General features: G+C 35.2%; 1 protein-coding gene across 3 annotated transcripts in view; it reads right to left on the bottom strand.

Annotated features, from left to right (window-relative positions):
* Positions 1–19,387, bottom strand: part of FSTL5 (follistatin like 5) — a 286,299-nt gene that overhangs the window by 252,559 nt on the left and 14,353 nt on the right. For 2 of the 3 annotated variants that reach the window (XM_069855803.1, XM_069855804.1), the window contains exon 2: positions 5,246–5,384. In XM_069855803.1, coding sequence (XP_069711904.1) covers positions 5,246–5,368 — 123 coding nt within the window. In that variant the 5' untranslated portion in view covers positions 5,369–5,384. Of the gene's footprint in view, positions 1–5,245; positions 5,385–19,387 lie in introns of those variants that run through there. The other variant, XM_069855805.1, reaches the window with a different exon arrangement.

Below are 19,387 nucleotides of genomic sequence, written 5' to 3'. Positions count from 1 at the left end.
TCAACATTTGTCCCTTAAGTATAAAAAAACCCCAAACTCTACCCATAATGATATCACTCAGAATGAAGCATCATTGATAATATTATTTCCTACTAAACCATGTGAATCATCCAACTTGCAGATGAGGGTTGTGCTTGCCTGTGTTAAATAAGCAGACTTGGCACGTTCTAGAATACACATATGAATGTACAGACTATGTTTGATATTTCTTAGTCTCTGGCAGAGACTTAGAAACCAGCAGTCAGTGTTCTGTTGCCTGCTGCCTTCTTATTTATAACTGGAAATCTCAAAGCATACACTTTTTCACTTAAGACATTGCATAAGCATTGCTCTCTGTCACAGACATGCAACTTACAAGAAGAAAATTCATTAGGATGCTAAAAATACTGCCTAGTGATTTCAGGTGGGAACCTAGATACTAACAAATTGCTTAGAATACTCTGGCAGCAATACAAGAAGATTCCCAAATGAAAAGTCCAGAAATATTTACAACATTTTGACAAATGAAGAAGCAAGGATTAACTGACATACAAGAAATTCACGTGCTATTCAGGCATAGACTAGAGGGTTTCAGAATAAGCATGTAAGTGTACACCATGACACTTCAACAACAGAAAGGGACTGGAAGTAAAATTTTCAGGAGTGCTTCATAATATGTTTTCTCTGTCCTTGTTCAAGCTAACTCTGCTCTTCCTGGGTTTGACTATTTCATACATCAACCATGCAGCCAAAGATTTGAGCCTCATGACCACAATAATGAACATGATTATGATTAAAATAATGATCTGGGCCACAATTATAGCTTAGGTGTAAAATGCTGGAAGTTCATAGAGCTATATTTTATAAATTTGTACAGATTTTCTGTTAGAAAATTTTCCCCAAAATAAACTTAATACTCGAAAGGTAGCAGCTCATCATAGGTACTGGATATTAAAATTTCCACTGTGATATTAAAGCAACTCCAACTAATGTATAATAAAATGAGAAAATCATTCAAAGTGGAAACTTTTCATTAATACAGTATATGATGCATTAAAAGTCTACCAATGAATATTTTTTTAATGCCTAGAGATCAAGTTCAACACACAAAAATACACTCTACGTGGTAAGAAATTGCTGCATATTTAAAAGATATAAAGGGCAAAGTTGGGAAATCAGTAATATCCACAGTACTAGACTTGACTTCTGGTTAGAGTCAAAATACCGTAACTTCATGTACCATCCATCTGCTCTGACATTAGCCAATGAAACATTGCAGTCCAGACTTAGAAATACTTATCTGTACACTTAACACATATTTTACTATCATTCTCTGCACAGTTTTAACAATAACAGCAAAAAATATTGGAGACTGAAAAACAGTGGTTTCAACTGCTAGTAAAAATGGTGGTTTCTTAAAGGAATCACCTTCTAAGGAAAAACTGGATGCAGGCTCTTACACATTGCAGCACTAAAAATGTCTACCAATAACACCAATTTTCCCAGTTATTTCCACCACTAAAGAAGGATATGAGTTCCATAAAACTGTAGCATAAGAATTAAATCAGCTGTACATTCTATTCTGTCTAAAGTAGCATGAGATACTGCAATATAACTGTTAAAGCATTTGTCATCATATTTAGTCCATTATAAACAATCTAAAAAAACCCCACAAATTATATTCTGTTACTAGAAAAATATATGTTCACAGTCCTTTTCCGAAACCAAAATAGATATACATAGAAACCTGAAAACTCATGAAAGCAATCCTTAGCAAACATTCTCCAATATCTAAATTGGAGCTTTAGGTAGGTTTTTTTATAGGTCCCTGGAGAGTCAGGTGGCTTATCCGGCAAAACATGCTGGCACTGTGTGTGTGTGGCTTGCTTTCCTCTGCAACCAGGATGTGGGGAATCACATTTCTCCCAATCACATCCCAGCATAAAGTTACTAAACAACTGAATTAAATGCTGCCTGGGCCTCAAAATTAGTAAAAAACTACAGGCTAAATAACCTTGTATGAGAACAACGAGGTGATGATGTGGATATATTATATATAAAATGTTAATAAATCCTGATGTTATAATTAGTTCTCTGAAACATATTAAATATTTCAACTATCTCAATTAAGTTATGCAAGTTGAATTATTTGTTGCAGGTAAACGATAAATGTAATTCCAACAGAGGTGGCTTCATTAAATATTGAAGGCATAAAGGGCTTTTAGAATTTGAGATAGACAGTACAAAGCTAGAGACTAACAATGTATTCCAAAGTAAAAACAATTCCAAAAGGTTTTGAACAACCAATGAATCAAATTGGATATTTGTTATTAAAAGATAAAGAACTTTTAAGCTTAGTTCATCAGACATTTTGCTATCAACCTATTAAAGCAGGGGATTAATGGATATTGTCTTATTTCATTAACATCACATTTACATTTTCTAATAAAGATTTTATAAAAACTTTTAAAAAATTTGTAAAAAACATTTTTCTAAAAATCTCTTTAAAAATTTCTTTCACTAATAAAAGCCTACAAGTTGACAATACAACTTGTAAAAATATAGAAATTAATTATATTTTATTATATGTAATTATTAATTATGTATCCTAAGTAATTAATAATTATGTATCATTATTAATTAATATGTATTATAATTAATAAATATGAATTATGTATTATAATTAATCATCTAGTTACCAAATTGTTAAGGATGAACTAGATCTCTGGAGTTCACCTTGTTCAACTTCCCTGACTGGTCACCTAGAGGTTGCCCAGGACCATGCCCAGATGGTTTTTGTAAACATCCAAGGAGGCCTCGGTAAGCTGTTTCAGTACTTGCTCATGCTCAGAGTGAAAAAAAAAAATGTATCCTCATGCATAAATGCTTTACCCTATTTTTAAAGATTTTTTCATGCTTTTCCTTACGTGTTCAGACCATCACTCAATCAGACTAAATGCCTAGTGTTAATCTCTGTGCATGAGGAGTTGAATTTGTTCATAATCCCCTTTAAAATAGCAAAACCTTTATATTCAAAGGCCATGTACTTTTTTTTTTTCAAGATAATACCTAAATACCAACAGGACTGTTTTTCCCTGCAGTCTGACATTTGGAGTTGTTCTGTTTGGAATGTTCAAGTCAGATAAATTCCCTTTTATTACAGAACGATTACTCTTTTTTTTTTTTCTTTTTTTCTAATCTTTGCACTCAAACTTGCATACATATTGCTTGATCAAAGCAAAAAAGCAAATATGACTGTTGATATTCATTATCATCTTCTGTTTGTAATAAGTATGCTGAATGCATAACTTGATGTAAGCACTTGATATATTAGATGTTTGATTGAAGCAGAAGTCTCCTTTACTGTATGATACACATGTTCTGAATGCGTATCTGAACTAAACTAAACCATACCTGAACTAAACTAAACCATTTTTTTACCACCTAGGAAAAAGAATCACCATATTTTCTTTGCTATTCAGAATAAATTTTTATATCATGTGTTCATTATTCTTTTTCTTACTATTTTTTTCTAGTCTTCATTTTCTTTCCTTTTAAGCTTTATCTTGTTTTAAAAAGTACAAAGTTTATTTACAGGATACGCCATTCGCTTTTGTTCTGTACATATTTTTACATATGTTTTCAAAAATACATAAGGAATGAATAATAGAGGTAAAGTCTCTCTAACCTTTCGTGTGTGTGTGTATATATGTGTATGTGGACACAGGCATATAAGTAGGTGTAACCCTCCCAATATTAAACCTGAAATGTTTATGACAGCCTATTCCATATACCATATGAGAGTTGCTAAAGGATTAGAAGTATTATTAAGGAACAGCAATATACTATTAGTTTCACATGCAATCTAATATTAATGTCAGAGACCATCTAAATCCCAGAAATGGTGTTCACTATACCTTATATCCCTGCCCTTGATTCTTCTCAATTTTTTTGTGGTTTTATTTTGGGATATTCTTTGTATGTGTGATTTGTCTCTTACAGTTCTATTACTAGTCTCTCTCATTCCTTCTAGATTTTAGAGTCTTTTCCTTGTGCAATTTTGTTGTATTTTGTTTAAAGCTCATAAAGCTTATTACTTGTCTGGTGCTTGATGCATTCTTTATTCTGATAGAACAACACTCCCTAAGAGATGCACAGTTCTATAATGAAATTTAAATTTTGATATTTAATTTTTCTCTGTCAGAAACTTTCTATATTTACCAGACATACTATACAATAATCAACTAATAGACAAACATTTCAGTTGTTTAAGCAGAATTCAGTTATCATACACTCATATACTGAGATAGAATCATATTATTTTGGATAATTTTTTACAAAGAGTGGACCAAGAGGAAACAGCTTTCATATTTCATTAAATGTATCAAGAAATTAAACTACCCAGATCTTGAAACATTAATAGAAACTAACATTTAGAGTTTCTGTCTACAATTCAGACTTTCAGAAGAAAGGGGAAAAAGAAGCACTTTTATCACCTGCTGGCCTGATTGTGGGTTTTAGGGCTCCTCAGTGTGCTCTCATGACTACCATGCCAAGAGGAAACTAAGTAGTTATCAGAACTATGCTAGCTTCAGACAGCTCATGGAGATATTACAGTTCTTTTCCTTGCTTGAGAAAACCACCACATAAGTTTCTCTTCTAGCAGAAGAAGAGCAGGATTTGTTAGCAGAAAACTATTTTGGGAGTCTTGGATTCATGACAAATGTGATGCAGGTAGACAAATTCTGAATGGCATATAGTGCTTGAAGCTGGGAGCCCCATATCTCAGGAAACATTTGCACTATACCATGATTCAAAACTCCCAAATTCAGTGAGCACTGCGAACATCCTGCCTCATGCAGACAAGTTTTCATGATCAGTTATCTTCAACACCATGCTATTTTGATGGGCATTTCCCCTAGCTGCTGCTCAGTCTGAAATCCAGTGAGTACTTTGCCTTAAGCAGATTCTGACAATTGCATTAAGACCTTTTAACAACCTCTCCTGACTATCCCTCTGAGTTTCTGTTAATATACATAATCTCCAGTTTGTAAAACTAGAAAAGAGCATAGCACAGTATCTTTGAAAGACTTCTAGGCTTTCAAATCAAAGCAACTCCTGTTTATTTGTCAGTTTAAGTCTACATGTTTGCAGGTATTGTTACCCAAAAAGTTAATTTCTGAACATTACTCCAATAAACACAAACAAGACAATTTATCCCATGATCACAGAAGAAAAGGCAGAAGTGCTGGAGAGTAATCTGTACCTTGTGACGTAATCTTACTAAAGGCTGATAGGGCTTGAAGTCATATCCTTCCTTGGCTGGCCACCCGTCTGCTCCCAGTAAAATGCATCCAAAAAGTAAACCAGCTGTCCACCACATAAACATCTTCACAGGCCCGTTCCTGTCAAAATAAAATGTAGAAGTTCAGTGACAGAGTGTAATGTTATTTTGACATAAGTCATATAATAAAGACTTACAACATTGATATTCCATTACTGCGGACCTGAATAAATATAATATAAATAGGGTAATACATCTGGCAAAACAGCAAAAAGAAAAATAAAAAAAAGAGTAGCAGCATTTGGGATCACAGTATCAATTTTGTTGTGCTGAACTGAACATTTTCTTGTTACTATACCCATACAAGAGGTTCACTAAGGAAACAACCAGGAAAAGCCTCTGAAAAGATAGGACATAATAGAAAAGCAGCGGTAAAAAATTCAACAGTGTTTCTCAATTTAAAGTAAAAAGATGATTATCAATTGCACGATCATCAAACTTTTCTTTTAAATGCAGCCCCCTGTGATAAACTATTCACAACCTGAAAGATATCAACGTAGAATATCTTGCATATGTCCAGCATCATCTTTACCTTATCAGCACCGAAGTATAAACGTAAGCAAAGCACTGTATTTTCCACCAGCGTTCTGAAGGAATATTTAAATTGCATTATTGAAATTATATACAGCCTATAAGCTTTATTGAATATGCCAGCATTATAGGAATATTTCCAGTATATTAAGTAAACTCCCCATTTTTCTCCCCAGAATTCACTGCAATGAACTGCAGAATTCAGGGAAGATTATTTGAAAAAAACTTTCCTTTGGTTTGGGTTTTTGGTTGTGTCTGTTTCAGTATCCCACAAGTCATGTTGCAGATGATCTGAACTGCCAAAGCACTATCATGGTTAATGTACCAGCATTCTATAATTTGTTACAAACAATCCAAAAAAAAAGCAAATCAGACTTTTAAGAACTATTAGGTCACAGGCCACTTCAGGAAATTACGTAAATATTTTTGTATTAGTCTTCAGAAATAGCTGATGCACTGAGAACTGAAAGAAATACTATTTATATCTAATTTTTCTTATGCGAAGCTTAAAATGGCAGACTGCTTACACATTTCGCATTCAAAAATAGAAGTGTTATACAAAGAAATGAGGAAACGGAGGACAAGGCTACTCTTAATAGTTCATGCAAGATTTTGAAATTAGCAGAAAGGTACTCATTCATTTGCAATTTTAATATTAAGTCAGAATGTTAAATTAACAATTTCAGACTTTGTATTTTAAAGGTACATTTTAACAGCCAATACCAATATCTGCCTAGTAGAATGCATACAGTAATGTATGCATACAATTAAGCAGCTATAGATGGTCCATAGGTTTTTCGTCCTGCAGTGATCATAACAACCCAGTTTGTGCTGTTTGCATGTTCTGACATATTTTAAACTAGGTTATCAAAAAATTACCTTCTATTTGAATGAACACACAATTTGATTTTTCCAGATAAAACTCGACTAGTTTGGTGACCTAGACCTAAATTATCCTGCTAACATTAAAATGTGGCCCACTAGAACCAAAATTAGAGTATTATAATAGTAGTATTGTTACTGCTATTAGAAATGGAGATACACAATGAACTGGAAGAATGATCAGAACTGTTTCCAATGCTAAAGGCTTTGAGAAAATTATGGTCTGAAAATTATGAGAAAATCCTTGCAGTACATGCTGAAGAAATCATAGAGAATTTGTGTCAGAGTTACTTTCAACTGAAGAAACACCTCACAACTTCATAAAGCTAAGATCAGCACTATGGAAGCCCTATAAAAATCATACTCATTGAATTTATGGATACATACAACATAAGAGTTTCCTTATGTTGCTCCTAATGGACCTATAAATGTGCATTTTGTAAGTGGTTTCAGTACCTATTAGAAATATTCAATATTTATTATTGATAGTCAGCATCTGTATTGAAACTATCATGCTAAGCAGGCAACACAGCACTGATCCTCACTTTGTGTTATTAAGTCTGTATTATTTAGTCCTGTAATGTGGGACAGAGATGAACAACTTCTCTGGAGGCTGACTTATGGATGAGTATTCATTATTTTTTACTTTCTACCTTGCTTGTAATGCACTTACTCTGTTAATGTAGAAATCTCTGTTAAGAATAAAGATATACATGAATAAGTTATGCATGCTAAAACTAGCTATGAACAGCTTAATATTTTTTTACCATTTGTGCATTTAAGCTTCATGTGGTGTAAAAGAATAGAGTCCTTATAGTTTTGGAAAATTGCTTCACCCTTGAAAGGCTTCTCCTTTGTATTTGCCCAAAAGAAGAGAAAATTATTACATGCTCAGTTTCTGACTTCCTTGCCTGTTACATGGATGAATGCTTAAAATGTAAATTAAAGAAGTCAGCTTTTTGGACAGATGCCACCTAAAATCCCAAAAGCACATAGGGTCACTGCAGTTATTATTAGCTGTTTCAGAAACAAAAAATCCATTTTTTCAAAGTTTTACAATTCAAAGCATTATACAAATTTTCTATTGAATTTATTGCACAACTTAAGTGGCTATTTATTTAAAAACTACTATCAAAACCACAGTTCTCCTTAAAACTATGCTATTATTCTTTTAACAAAGCTTATGATCTGTCCTTAAAGACTTACACTCTTAAAAAGCTGACTTAAAGAGAAGAATAAAAATGACTTTTCAAAGCTTTATTACAACTCCAGATTTTGTTGCTGCTTTTAAGCAAAGAGAAAGAAATAAAGTATCAGCTCTACATATTCATGATACCCAATATAATCTCCTTCTTATTCCTTCTTAGAGGTACAGCACAAATATTAAGTTGTTCATTTCTTTTAATGGTTATATTGCCAATCAGAAATTGAGTTTATAAAGGATGCTTATACCATGCACTCTAGGGCAAAGCAACATATTTCTGAGGTCAGATCTGCACTACTGATCTAGACCTTGTTTACTCTTTGATTATAATCTGACGGCATTTGATGCTTCCTTGTTGGATAACATTCTTCTGTATTTATAACTTAATTAATCACTACTGTACGTGTATAGCAGTAGCTCAAGGGCTTTATTATACGACTACTTTTATTTTCATTTTTGTTGTTTATTTTGAGTCACAGTGGACATACTGACCTTTAAGCTGTCAGAAACTTTTTCATAGATCATTAAACCTGAATATAAGAGTGACTACAGGTACTTAGAAGGCTTTTGTTCAGCGTTGCACAAGACCTGGAGATAAGTGGGTTCAAAGAATTTCAGAGTCAAATAAATGATTAACATTGTTTTGATTATAACATTAAGTATGTTTCATGAGAAAAAGACAAAAATCAAAGATTTTCAGCATTACTAATACATATTTCTAACTAACATTTTTAAATCTAATAGTTAAAAAATATAGCTCATTGTAGAGCTACTGAGAACAAGCAACTTAATCTTTTGTATGTTTCTGCTATCATGACTTCGAAAAGTTGAAAAAATAAAGGTTCTACTTTAATCTCCCAGACAGTATATGCATTTCTGAGAACTTTGGAAGGGGTGGGATGATGGGGTTTATGCTTTAATCAAAGATGAATAAATCATGAATCTCACTTTCTGTCTCTCAGGGGACTTGTGACAGACTGAAACTTAGACAAGACTGAGGAGAGGCCAGCTTTGAAAAAGAAAAAAAAAACAATCCAAGAAATAAGCAAGCATTATCCAATTATACTTGACAATTTCAGCAAAATGCTACTGAACAGATATGTCTCTTCTTGTGTTTGTCACATCACTAAGGCATCTTCCAGAAAGTAGCGTAGTGAATTTGATTGTGTTATGAAAGTTGTGAAATCAGATTGTCAGGCAGATACATAACTGACCTTTGCAGTTTTTTCCAGTGATGTGTTTGTTCATTCAAAATACTTAAGTGAATATAAGCTCTATATATTACAACACAGCTCTTGCATGTCTGTAAGGATTTTGAGATAACACAAGATAACTTACATGTTGATTAATACAGTTATGAATTTTCTAGAGGTCTCAATTGCTATCATCTGACATCTTTTGCTCTTCTGAAATTAATTATTTTTATGGCCTTGCAGAATTAAGATTTAGTTTCACTCCATGTTTTCACCACTCTAATGTTTAAAAGTTCTTTATCCTCTGTGTTTATTTTACTTTTCCCTTACTTCACCAGGGCCATCATTAGGCAGCTGTTAATCAGTACCTTATATTTCCAAAACCTTTGTTCCAATTCCTTATTTGCACTAAACAGTGATGTGATACTTTAAAGAGAGGCAAATAGTGTTTAATAACCACTTATTATTAAATTAGTCGCCAAGGGTAAATTCTTAAAGTATAAGTAAAGAAACAAGGAGAGAACATAAAAGTTAGTGTGTTTCTCTGAGTCTATTTACTGCCTATAGCTAGAAACTGTAGCTAGCTATTTTGTCTAATATCCACTGTCAGACTTGAACTCCTTAAGTTTGTCTGCTTCCTTTTTTAATTTATGTATATTTTTATTTCCATAACATTATGTGGGTATGAAGTGTTACTTCTTAATATTCATATAAGCATGTTTGGTAATATGAATATTTCTTCATATTCATATAAGCATATTTAGAAATCTGACGAGGTTTTTTTTAAAATTTATTTTGTTTACTCTGTCTTCAAACAGAGACCAATCTGTGTTTCTGGGTTTTCCTCTTTCTCTCTGTGTGCATTCCTCATTGTACTATTTTTCTAAGGAATTTAACCAGAGACTAATACAGTATTCAAAACAGTGATACATCACAAACTTAGAGAGCAGGATATTTTCTTTGTCATTTGATATTCCTTTCCCAATAATTCCCTTACTCTAAATTTTAATTAAAAATAACTTATAATACAAATTATCATAAGGTATATTTTATCAATTGTTATATATACTTATGCTTAAGTAATAAATTATATTTATTAAATAATGTATAACGTAACTTACAGGTTAAAATAGTGAGAGAAATAAAAATCTAATGTATATATGGTTTGTTTGCCTCTAAAGCCTGATCTGAAATTCTCAGACAACTATTAATAATAACTCCCATATCATATATCCTACGAATGCAAGCAGCTACTTTACAATTACACATTGCATGTAAATAATTAGAGTGCGGGGTTCTTTTCCTCTCATCATACGTAAATTATTAAGGCGCTGTTTTTTTTCCCCACACAAGAATTAATTCTCTTGTTAACAATGAGTTTCACCTGCTATTTTACCATTACCTTACCTATACTGTAGGATTCTGTTTCATTCTCTGTCAGCCTTAGATTTGCCTTAAAAGCTTAGGAGGCATACAGTGAATGATATGGAACAGGTAATGGTTATTCCTTATTTCTCACTGTACAATAAGTTCTCCAGTATCAAATTTAGATTTTCATTTCCAATTCTCAGAAAGCTCTGTCATCTTACTTTTTAGTCTACTTCCAGAGAATTCATTAATCTGAGGAACACTAGTTTTCTCACTATTGACTTCTCTCCATTACAGTTACTTCTGAAACTTTTTGATAAATTATTATCGGTAAGAAGTTTGTTCCTTAAAATCCTTGCGTAAGAAACACTGCTGGGGGAGCTGTACCTTCTAAACTGGCAGCTGAAATATTTTAGGGCATCTCACTTGCCTCATTTAGGTAAAGGAATTGAGACCATAAAGTCATTCCTCAAGAAAGTTACCTGTTCTGCCCCATATAATTTGTAGATTATGTTACTGTTCTATCATCTTCTTTTCATAAAATTTCCAGAATAATTATTATACTGAAAACTTCTTTATAACAATATTTACTCATATAATCAGTTTGCAGCCATTCATATACACTTGGTCAACATAAGTTGACTTATGAGGGTATATATTTTCTTCAAGCTGACCCTTCCTGGGATGGGGGAAAAAATGCTCTGTTCAATGCAGAACTGCAATGAAGAAAGATTTAATCAAAGCTTTCTACTGAAACTTATGAAGCATAAGTATGAAACACTCTACTTGGTAAAATTTTATTTGATATACACCCTTGATTAAAAATGCAGTCATTGAATACATTTATAAAATGCAATCTAACACAATTTATCTGCTCAGCAGAGCAACAGATGATAGTGTTCTAGCCTTGAAACTTTTGCACTGTCTCAAAAGTGGTTTAACCTGCAAGATGCTCAGTTATAGTTAAATCAATATTTTACTTATTTAAAAACAGTGCAAAATACCATAAGATTACATAGTACCTCTTCACATCACTTAGGCTATTGATTTTACAGCACGAAACTGTTTATGCTTCCAAATCTGGTAGTTGATGCTGAATATTCTTCACAATTTCTATTGTACTCAAACCCTCAAATAGTATTAATAACAGGGATAGGATTCAGACGCACATCCAAAGCCTGAGACAGACAGTCTTACATAAATTCAATACCCAATCTCTTTTGAATTTACATATTTCTAGTAATTTCAATGTACATTCTTCTGTAAGTAAAGACATCTTAGACTAATACATTACAGGATATGTGCACTATACTTCAATATGCTTATACAAAAATTACAGATATTTATGGTATCTGTGTGTACGACATGTTGCCTGCTTTATGTTAACACTAATGACTACTGCACTCGGTAAGAAAGCGATAACTTCTTTGAAAACAATTGGTTCATTTATGCACCTCCTAAACCACCAGCAATTTCTACAAAAGGGCATGTAAAAAGTAGTATAGCAATTAATTCAAGTGATTTTTTTTAAGGCAAACAAAAGGTACATGAAAAGTTCCCAGAATTACCACACTACTCCCCACTGATGAGCTAGTCACCTCTGAACTGGGGACGATTCCTTTCAGTTTTTGAGAAAGTACAACAAAAATCTCCATCTCCCTTTTCTCTCCTGCTAATGCTTTTACCCTTGCAAGTTCAATATCTTGCAGAAAACAAATGAAAACCTATTTAGAATAATAGAATAGTTTGGGTTGGAAGGGACCTTTAAAGGTTGGCTAGTCCAACTCCCCTGCAGTAAGCAGGGACATCTTAAGCTAGAGGAGGTTGCTCAAAACCCCATCCAACCTAACCTTGAATGTTTCCAAGGATGGGGCTTCTACCACCTCTCTGGACAACCTGTTCCAGTGTTTCACCACCTTCATTGTGAAATATTTCTTTCTTATATCTAGTCTGAATCTACCCTTTTTTAGTTTAAAACAATTAACTCTTGTCCAGTGGGAACACAACTTGCTAAAAAGTCTGCCCTCATCTTTCTTACAAGCCACCTAAGTATTGAAAGGCCCAGAGCCTTCTGTTCTCCAGGCTGAACACCAACTCTGTTCTGACACCTTCCTTATGAATATCTAATCATGATTAATATATTCTAGAATACCATGGTGAGTGTTACCTCTCAAAGTTTATTATACTTTCTGAATCTTCTCAGCAGTTCATTGGTAATGTACATTTTGTCCTATGACTGACCCTTCTTCTACAATTGCTGGAGAAATGCTGCTATTATCAGTGTTTAGCAAATATATAGTAAGCACTATTTTACCTCTCCCCATGCTGGAATCATCACAAACAGAGAAGACTGAAAACATATTGTATTATACACAACTAGTTCCAAATGTGAAAATCTATACATACATACATACTGTGTATCCAGAGTTTATATGAAGAGTGAAAATGTATACCTAAATCTGAAAATTCCCTTTTCTAAAATTTACATACATTTAAAATTAAGAAATTTTCTACTTTCAAAGAAATAGTTTCAAAAATTCATCAGTTATTGCGCTTTTGTTCTGTGTTTTTAAATAGTGACTAGCCAGGATATTTGGTTCTAATACTATTCCACCCCAAGAAACTGATTTTATCAACTTTATGTCCCTACGAAGTATAATAAATTAAATTTTAAATACTGGCTAGATCACTGTATTCCCCCATCTTTAAGAGGGAAGACACATCAGATATTAACATAATAGTATCTAAAAGGTCATTTTTAACACATTGAGGAGTAGTACTCTATGTCTTCAGGACATATCAGTCTTTGGCTTTTACATATTATTAAACTGAAAAACTAAGAATGAAATTAATTTTCTATTTTGTGTCAATCAGAAAAAGAGCATAAGTTCTGCAACCATATTCAGTGTTATTAATAGGTTCATAATACAGCTAGAGTAATAAATATAAACCACGCTTCATTACCTGTGACTCTTTGGACTTCATTGCATATACTAATGGATGCAAATACCTGTCAGGAAAGATGACATTGCTACCCTTTCTTAAAAGGCTTTTGTCATCCGTTATTGGTTTCATGACAGAAAAGCATCTGCAAATAAGATATTTTTTGTACAAACGGATATTATTATACTGCATGAACTTTGAACAAGTAACAGAAGTTTTAGCCAGAAGTATGTCTCCTCCCATTAGCCTGCCTCCACTACACCACACACAAATGCCTTCGCATCTTTACACCTAATTTGCAAACTCAAAAACCTCAGAACAAATCTCTCCAAGCTATTACACAAAAAATTAGGTTCTTGCAAAGTAATCACAGTATCAGATTCTCTCTACAAATGTAGCCACAATCCACATCTAGAAAGTTTGTCCTCATTAAAATGCTGTACAGAAAATAGATCAGTGTCGTGACTGCAGGTCCCTACCCCAGGACTGCTGCCAGCTTTCACACACAGTACATCTAATGCTGTCACCCTCCAGTTCTCCTCCAGAAGTGACAGCCACATTCTACGCCAGATTTGTCAGGTCACCTTAACTATGTACAGCAGGCTTGGGTCTTGCAACAGTGAAACAGTGCTTCCAGGGCAGCCGACAACTCATTCATCTGTGTACCAATCTGTTCTGTCTCTCAGCAGCTACAATCACCAGCTACACAGGCACACAATCGTCATACTTTACCCACTGGAAAAGGCTGGCACAGTCATTTTGGAACAGCCAGCAACGCTGCTGACAGCACACATGCTAGAAATGCGAGCAGAGAAGTACATTTTTTTAAAAATCTCACGAAAAGCACTCAACATGCCAGATGAATCCTGCCTTCTGCTGACTCCTGTCCATCTCTTCCTTACACCTTTTCTGATTTAAATTGAAAAATTATCATTGTGCACTAGGGGAAGGTGCAGTACAGACCTTCGCACTTCTGGTCCTGTACTACCACACTTGATCTTTGCATAGATATTACAAACATGTCCAGCGGGTTCAAGATGTATCCACCAGGGCACCTCTGTGGTAATCAGCCAGCACAAAGGCCATGTTTTCCTTACCATTCACTGTTACTGTCCTCAGCCTTCATGCTGCTTGCACTGTCAGGTGCCGGTGAGTAACAACAGGAGCCCAAGCACCACGTGTCTGTAGGGTGGTGAAAGCAAGGTGCATCTGTCCAGAGCTTTTCTAGAAGTGCTTCTTTGGAATTGTGCATAAAACTTACAGGTGGCTCTCATGAGCCTGGACACAAGAGGCATGAGCGTGCCAGCTAGAACACCTGGAATGTGGATGCAGTGAGGACACTTAGTATGTCAAATCTTTGCTACTAACTTTATACTCTGACTTAATCTTACCTTATAAGTCTGTTTATATATGTAAAGGATGACACCTTAGTGTCAGTGACTCAGGTTTCAGTGAATTGTAATTAAATGAGAAATGGCAATACTAAACCTTTTTTTTTTTTACAATGTTCTTCACACTATTTCACAACTGCAATCTCACAATTTCTTTAATATTACAGAAAGCAGAACAAAACAAGGGTACTAAATTTCTCGCATCTTACAGGAGCCTTTTCTAATAGGACTGAGTTCTGCATTTTGATCTAATTTTTTTCCCCAAGAGTTCAGTATCAACCAAAGGAAACTAGTGTATTTACCATCATTGATGTATACCACTGCTCATTTGTGGAATTTATACTGTCAGCAAGGCAGTCATCTTCTACCCTAATTAAGAAAGATTGTTACAGCTAGTTCTTCAATTTCCTAGAGGATTAATGTTTATCATCATGGCAGTATCTGAACTGATGGGAATTCAACTGCTTTCTGGTATGAAATCAGAGACAGAAAATCTGCTGGCTTAGAACTCAGACAAATAGTTTGGTACTGTTAACATTTCATAAAATTTGTAAATTAAAACCTAACATAGCATTGTATTACTGTGTGGTCAGTGTATACTAGAAAATATAAATATTTTGGTTTTCAAGTTTTGGATTCAGTTCTCTCCAATAAAATACAGCAAACATTAACTAAATGTAAGAAAAAAACAACAGCTGTTGACACATCCATAGTAAAATGTTAAGCATATTTGTGAGCAAATATTTCACCCTAGAGAAATCAAAATGCCACTTAACATATAATTTATTTTTTTAAACAAGTAAGATGGCTAAAATTCCTCCATATTTGCTATGATATTCTTCTACCACCCATATTTTTCTCATTCAAGGAAATTTGGGGGTTTGGTAAAACACTAGTTAACAACAAAAGCAGTGAATGATGTTATTGAACTGTTTGAATGCATGCTAAACCAGGATATGCCTACCATTAATTCAAACTACCATGAAAATTTAGAGAATCTCTTTCTATTAGTAAGTATTCTGGTTAAAATTCTGATTTTATCCCATTACTTCTATGAAACTTGCTTTGTTGAAATGCTTCAGCCAACAGAGATGGGTCCCAGCTTTATTACCCAGTGAAACTGATTTTTCAATAACTCAGCTGGTTTAATGCCAACTCACCTGAAGATTGGAGCGCAAGACAACCATGAAATTGGCAAAAACTGGAACAGGTAAGTTTGGGATTTTTTACCTCTAATAGAGTTTGAAGTAAAGAATCTATAAAGGATTAAAGGAGGAAACCAGGTGCTAAAAACCAAATGTAAAAAGAGAACGTAGGTAGTTTGGAGTAGTAGAAATAGTGTTTCATCAGCCTTCGTAGCATGCGAAAACAGCTGGAGGACATATTAGAAAGAAATGTAATATGGGAAAAATCTGTGACATCCAAGGAACCAAAAATGCCCTGCCTCCATAAACACAAATGAACAATTCAGAGAAGGACAAGGAGGCACCCTGGTATGATGGAGAAGAGTATACACAATAGCACAAACACTGACAGGAAATATCAAGCCATCAGACTGCAGAGAATAAAGATACATGTGGGTTTTTGTATCACTGGATCAAACCACAGTTCTATCAGTAACCAATAGGACCAATGAATGTTGCAGCTATTTAAATAAATAAGGAGATCAAGTAGCTGAGGGCAGTCTGTCCTTATCAGGATTGAACCAAAAATCCATTTGCCCTCCAGTGCTCTTCCCCAGTGCCCACATAATATAATTAAATCAGCTACAGATTAAATCCTAACCCAATTTAAAACATGAAAACAACTCTAAAATTCACATTTAACATGTTTGGTCAAGATTTTTACCTTATTTATAGTACTTAGTGATGATGAAGATTCACAAGGATGGAAACAACTCTAAAATAATTCCATTAACTAAACCAAATGAAATCCAAATATACAAATAAAGTGTTCTGTACTTGAATATCTAAAATATCTAAAATAGTTCTAGGCTTTATCTCTTTTTTTTTTAATTTAACTGCTGTGAAGTTTTTCACCTCTACTTTCCTACTTTGCAGTGACTTGTCTGTCTTTCTTCTTTACTGCCACAAACGTCAACTTTCTTCATAAGCCTGAATTCAGCAGAGTCAGAAAGGAATACAGAAAAATGCCCTTGTTCTGTCATAAAGCTGGCTTGGGTTGCTAGTGCAATGTGCTGTATTCAAGAGTTTTCTTAGATCCATCAGTTAGGGAAGTTTCCAGAACCTGTCAGCTTAGCTGCATTCTCTGGGAATACTACGGGAATAAGTTTGAAGACACATCTTTGACCCCAATTTTAATTGAAACTGATGTCTGCTAGACTTGCTGTTTCACTTGGATTTTAAAGCCCAATAAAAGAATAAAAGAAGGATCTTTTCCTTTTATGTAGAATGAAATTAATATACTGACTCAAGCATGAAACAAACCAGTTCTGAGATTTCATAGAGCAAAAACACCCCACCCTACACTATCATATCTGACAAAAAAAAGTATTTTTGACTGTGATTGATGATTTAGCCTTCTACTTTCTACAATTTCTAGTAATATTAGTGCATCATAATAAATAATATTAATTTTTCATTGAGCAATTACAGTCTTTAAATTTTGAAAAGGTATTTTTAATAAAATAATGCATATCTCCTATTGTATGCTCACAATCTCATCCATTAGGATCAGAATCTTCATTCCCCACTATACTTTCACTACCTTATATCGTTTTACAGATTCCAATTGAGTATGATTTTATACTGATATAATATATATACACTTAGCAAAAACCTTCCAAATGGATGCTCAAAAGTTGACAATAAGCCAGGAATATCCTGAAAACTAAAAATGGGTTATAAGATAAGATTTTCAATAACTCAGTAGCTATAAGAAAATCTGTCATTTCCAAGTATGGAAAGGATATAGTAAAAAAAAAAATTAGGAGCAGCCAATATGTGGTTCTGAAATGCTCAGTACGAGAAAGGAATGAATTTTGTTGCCCACCTCCCATCCCCATAATATACTAAGAGTTGAGATCATCTTCCTAACAACAAAAAAGTTTTAAATATTTTATGTATTTTTTGGGCGGGGGGGAAGGCAAAAAGCAAAGTAAACAGCTTCAGTTTGATTTATAAAATGGAAACATAGGGAAAAGGTACTGAAAAATTGACTGAAATAAGTTTTCATAGAATCATAGAAGAATCAGGTTGGAAGAGACCCACCGGATCATTGAGTCCAACCATTCCCATCAAACACTAAACCATGCACCTTAGCACCTCATCCACCTGTGCCTTAAACACCTCCAGGGAAGGTGAGTCAACCACCTCCCTGGGCAGCCTGTTCCAGTGCCCAATGACCCTTGCTGTGAAACATTTTTTCCTAATGTCCAGCCTAAACCTCCCCTGGCAGAGCTTGAGGCCATGTCCCCTGTCACTTGGGAGAAGAGGCCAGCTCCCTCCTCTCTACAATCTCCTTTCAGGCAGTTCATAGAGAGCAATGAGGTCTCCCCTCAGCCTCCTCTTCTCCAGGCTAAACAACCCCAACTCTCTCAGCCGCTCCTCATAAGGCCTGTTCTCCAGCCCCCTCACCAGCTTTGTTGCTCTTCTCTGGACTCGCTCCAGAGCCTCAACATCCTTCTTGTGGTGAGGGGCCCAGAACTGAACACAGGATTCGAGGAGCGGTCTCACCAGGGCCGAGTACAGAGGGAGAATAACCTCCCTGGACCTGCTGGTCACACCATTTCTGATACAAGCCAAGATGCCATTGGCCTTCTTGGCCACCAGGGCACACTGCTGGCTCATGTTCAGTCGGCTGTCAACCAACACCCCCAGGTCCCTCTCCTCCAGGCAGCTTTCTAGACAGACTTCTCCTAGTCTGTAGCACTGCTTAGGGTTGTTGTGCCCCAAGTGCAGGACCTGGCATTTGGCCTTGTTAAACCTCATGCCATTGGACTCTGCCCAGCGGTCCAGCCTGTTCAGATCCCTTTGCAGAGCCTCCCGACCCTCCAGCAGATCGACACTTCCACCCAGCTTAGTGTCGTCTGCAAACTTGCTAAGGGTGCACTTAATGCCTTCATCCAGGTCATTGATAAAGACATTGAACAGGGCTGGACCCAGCACTGAGCCCTGGGGAACCCCACTTGTCACTGGCCTCCAGCTGGATTTCACACCATTTCCCACCACTCTCTGGGCCCGGCCATCCAACCAGTTTTCCACCCAGGAGAGTGTGTGCCTGTCCAGGCCAGAGGCTGACAGTTTCTCAAGCAGAATGCTGTGAGAAACTGTGTCAAAGGCTTTACTGAAGTCCAGGAAGACCACAGCCACAGCCTTTCCCTCATCCATCAGCCGAGTCACTTTGTCATAGAAGGTGATCAGGTTAGTTTGGCAAGACCTGCCTTTTGTGAACCCATGTTGACTGGGCCTGATCACCCAGTTCTCTTGCATGTGCTTCATGATAGCACTCAAGATCACCTGCTCCATGACTTTCCCTGGCACTGAGGTCAGGCTAACAGGCCTGTAGTTCCCTGGATCCTCCCTGCAACCCT

This window comes from Phaenicophaeus curvirostris, chromosome 4 (assembly GCF_032191515.1).
Source record: "Phaenicophaeus curvirostris isolate KB17595 chromosome 4, BPBGC_Pcur_1.0, whole genome shotgun sequence".
Classification (NCBI taxonomy): domain Eukaryota; kingdom Metazoa; phylum Chordata; class Aves; order Cuculiformes; family Cuculidae; genus Phaenicophaeus; species Phaenicophaeus curvirostris.
This window is presented reverse-complemented; position numbering and strand designations above follow the sequence as displayed.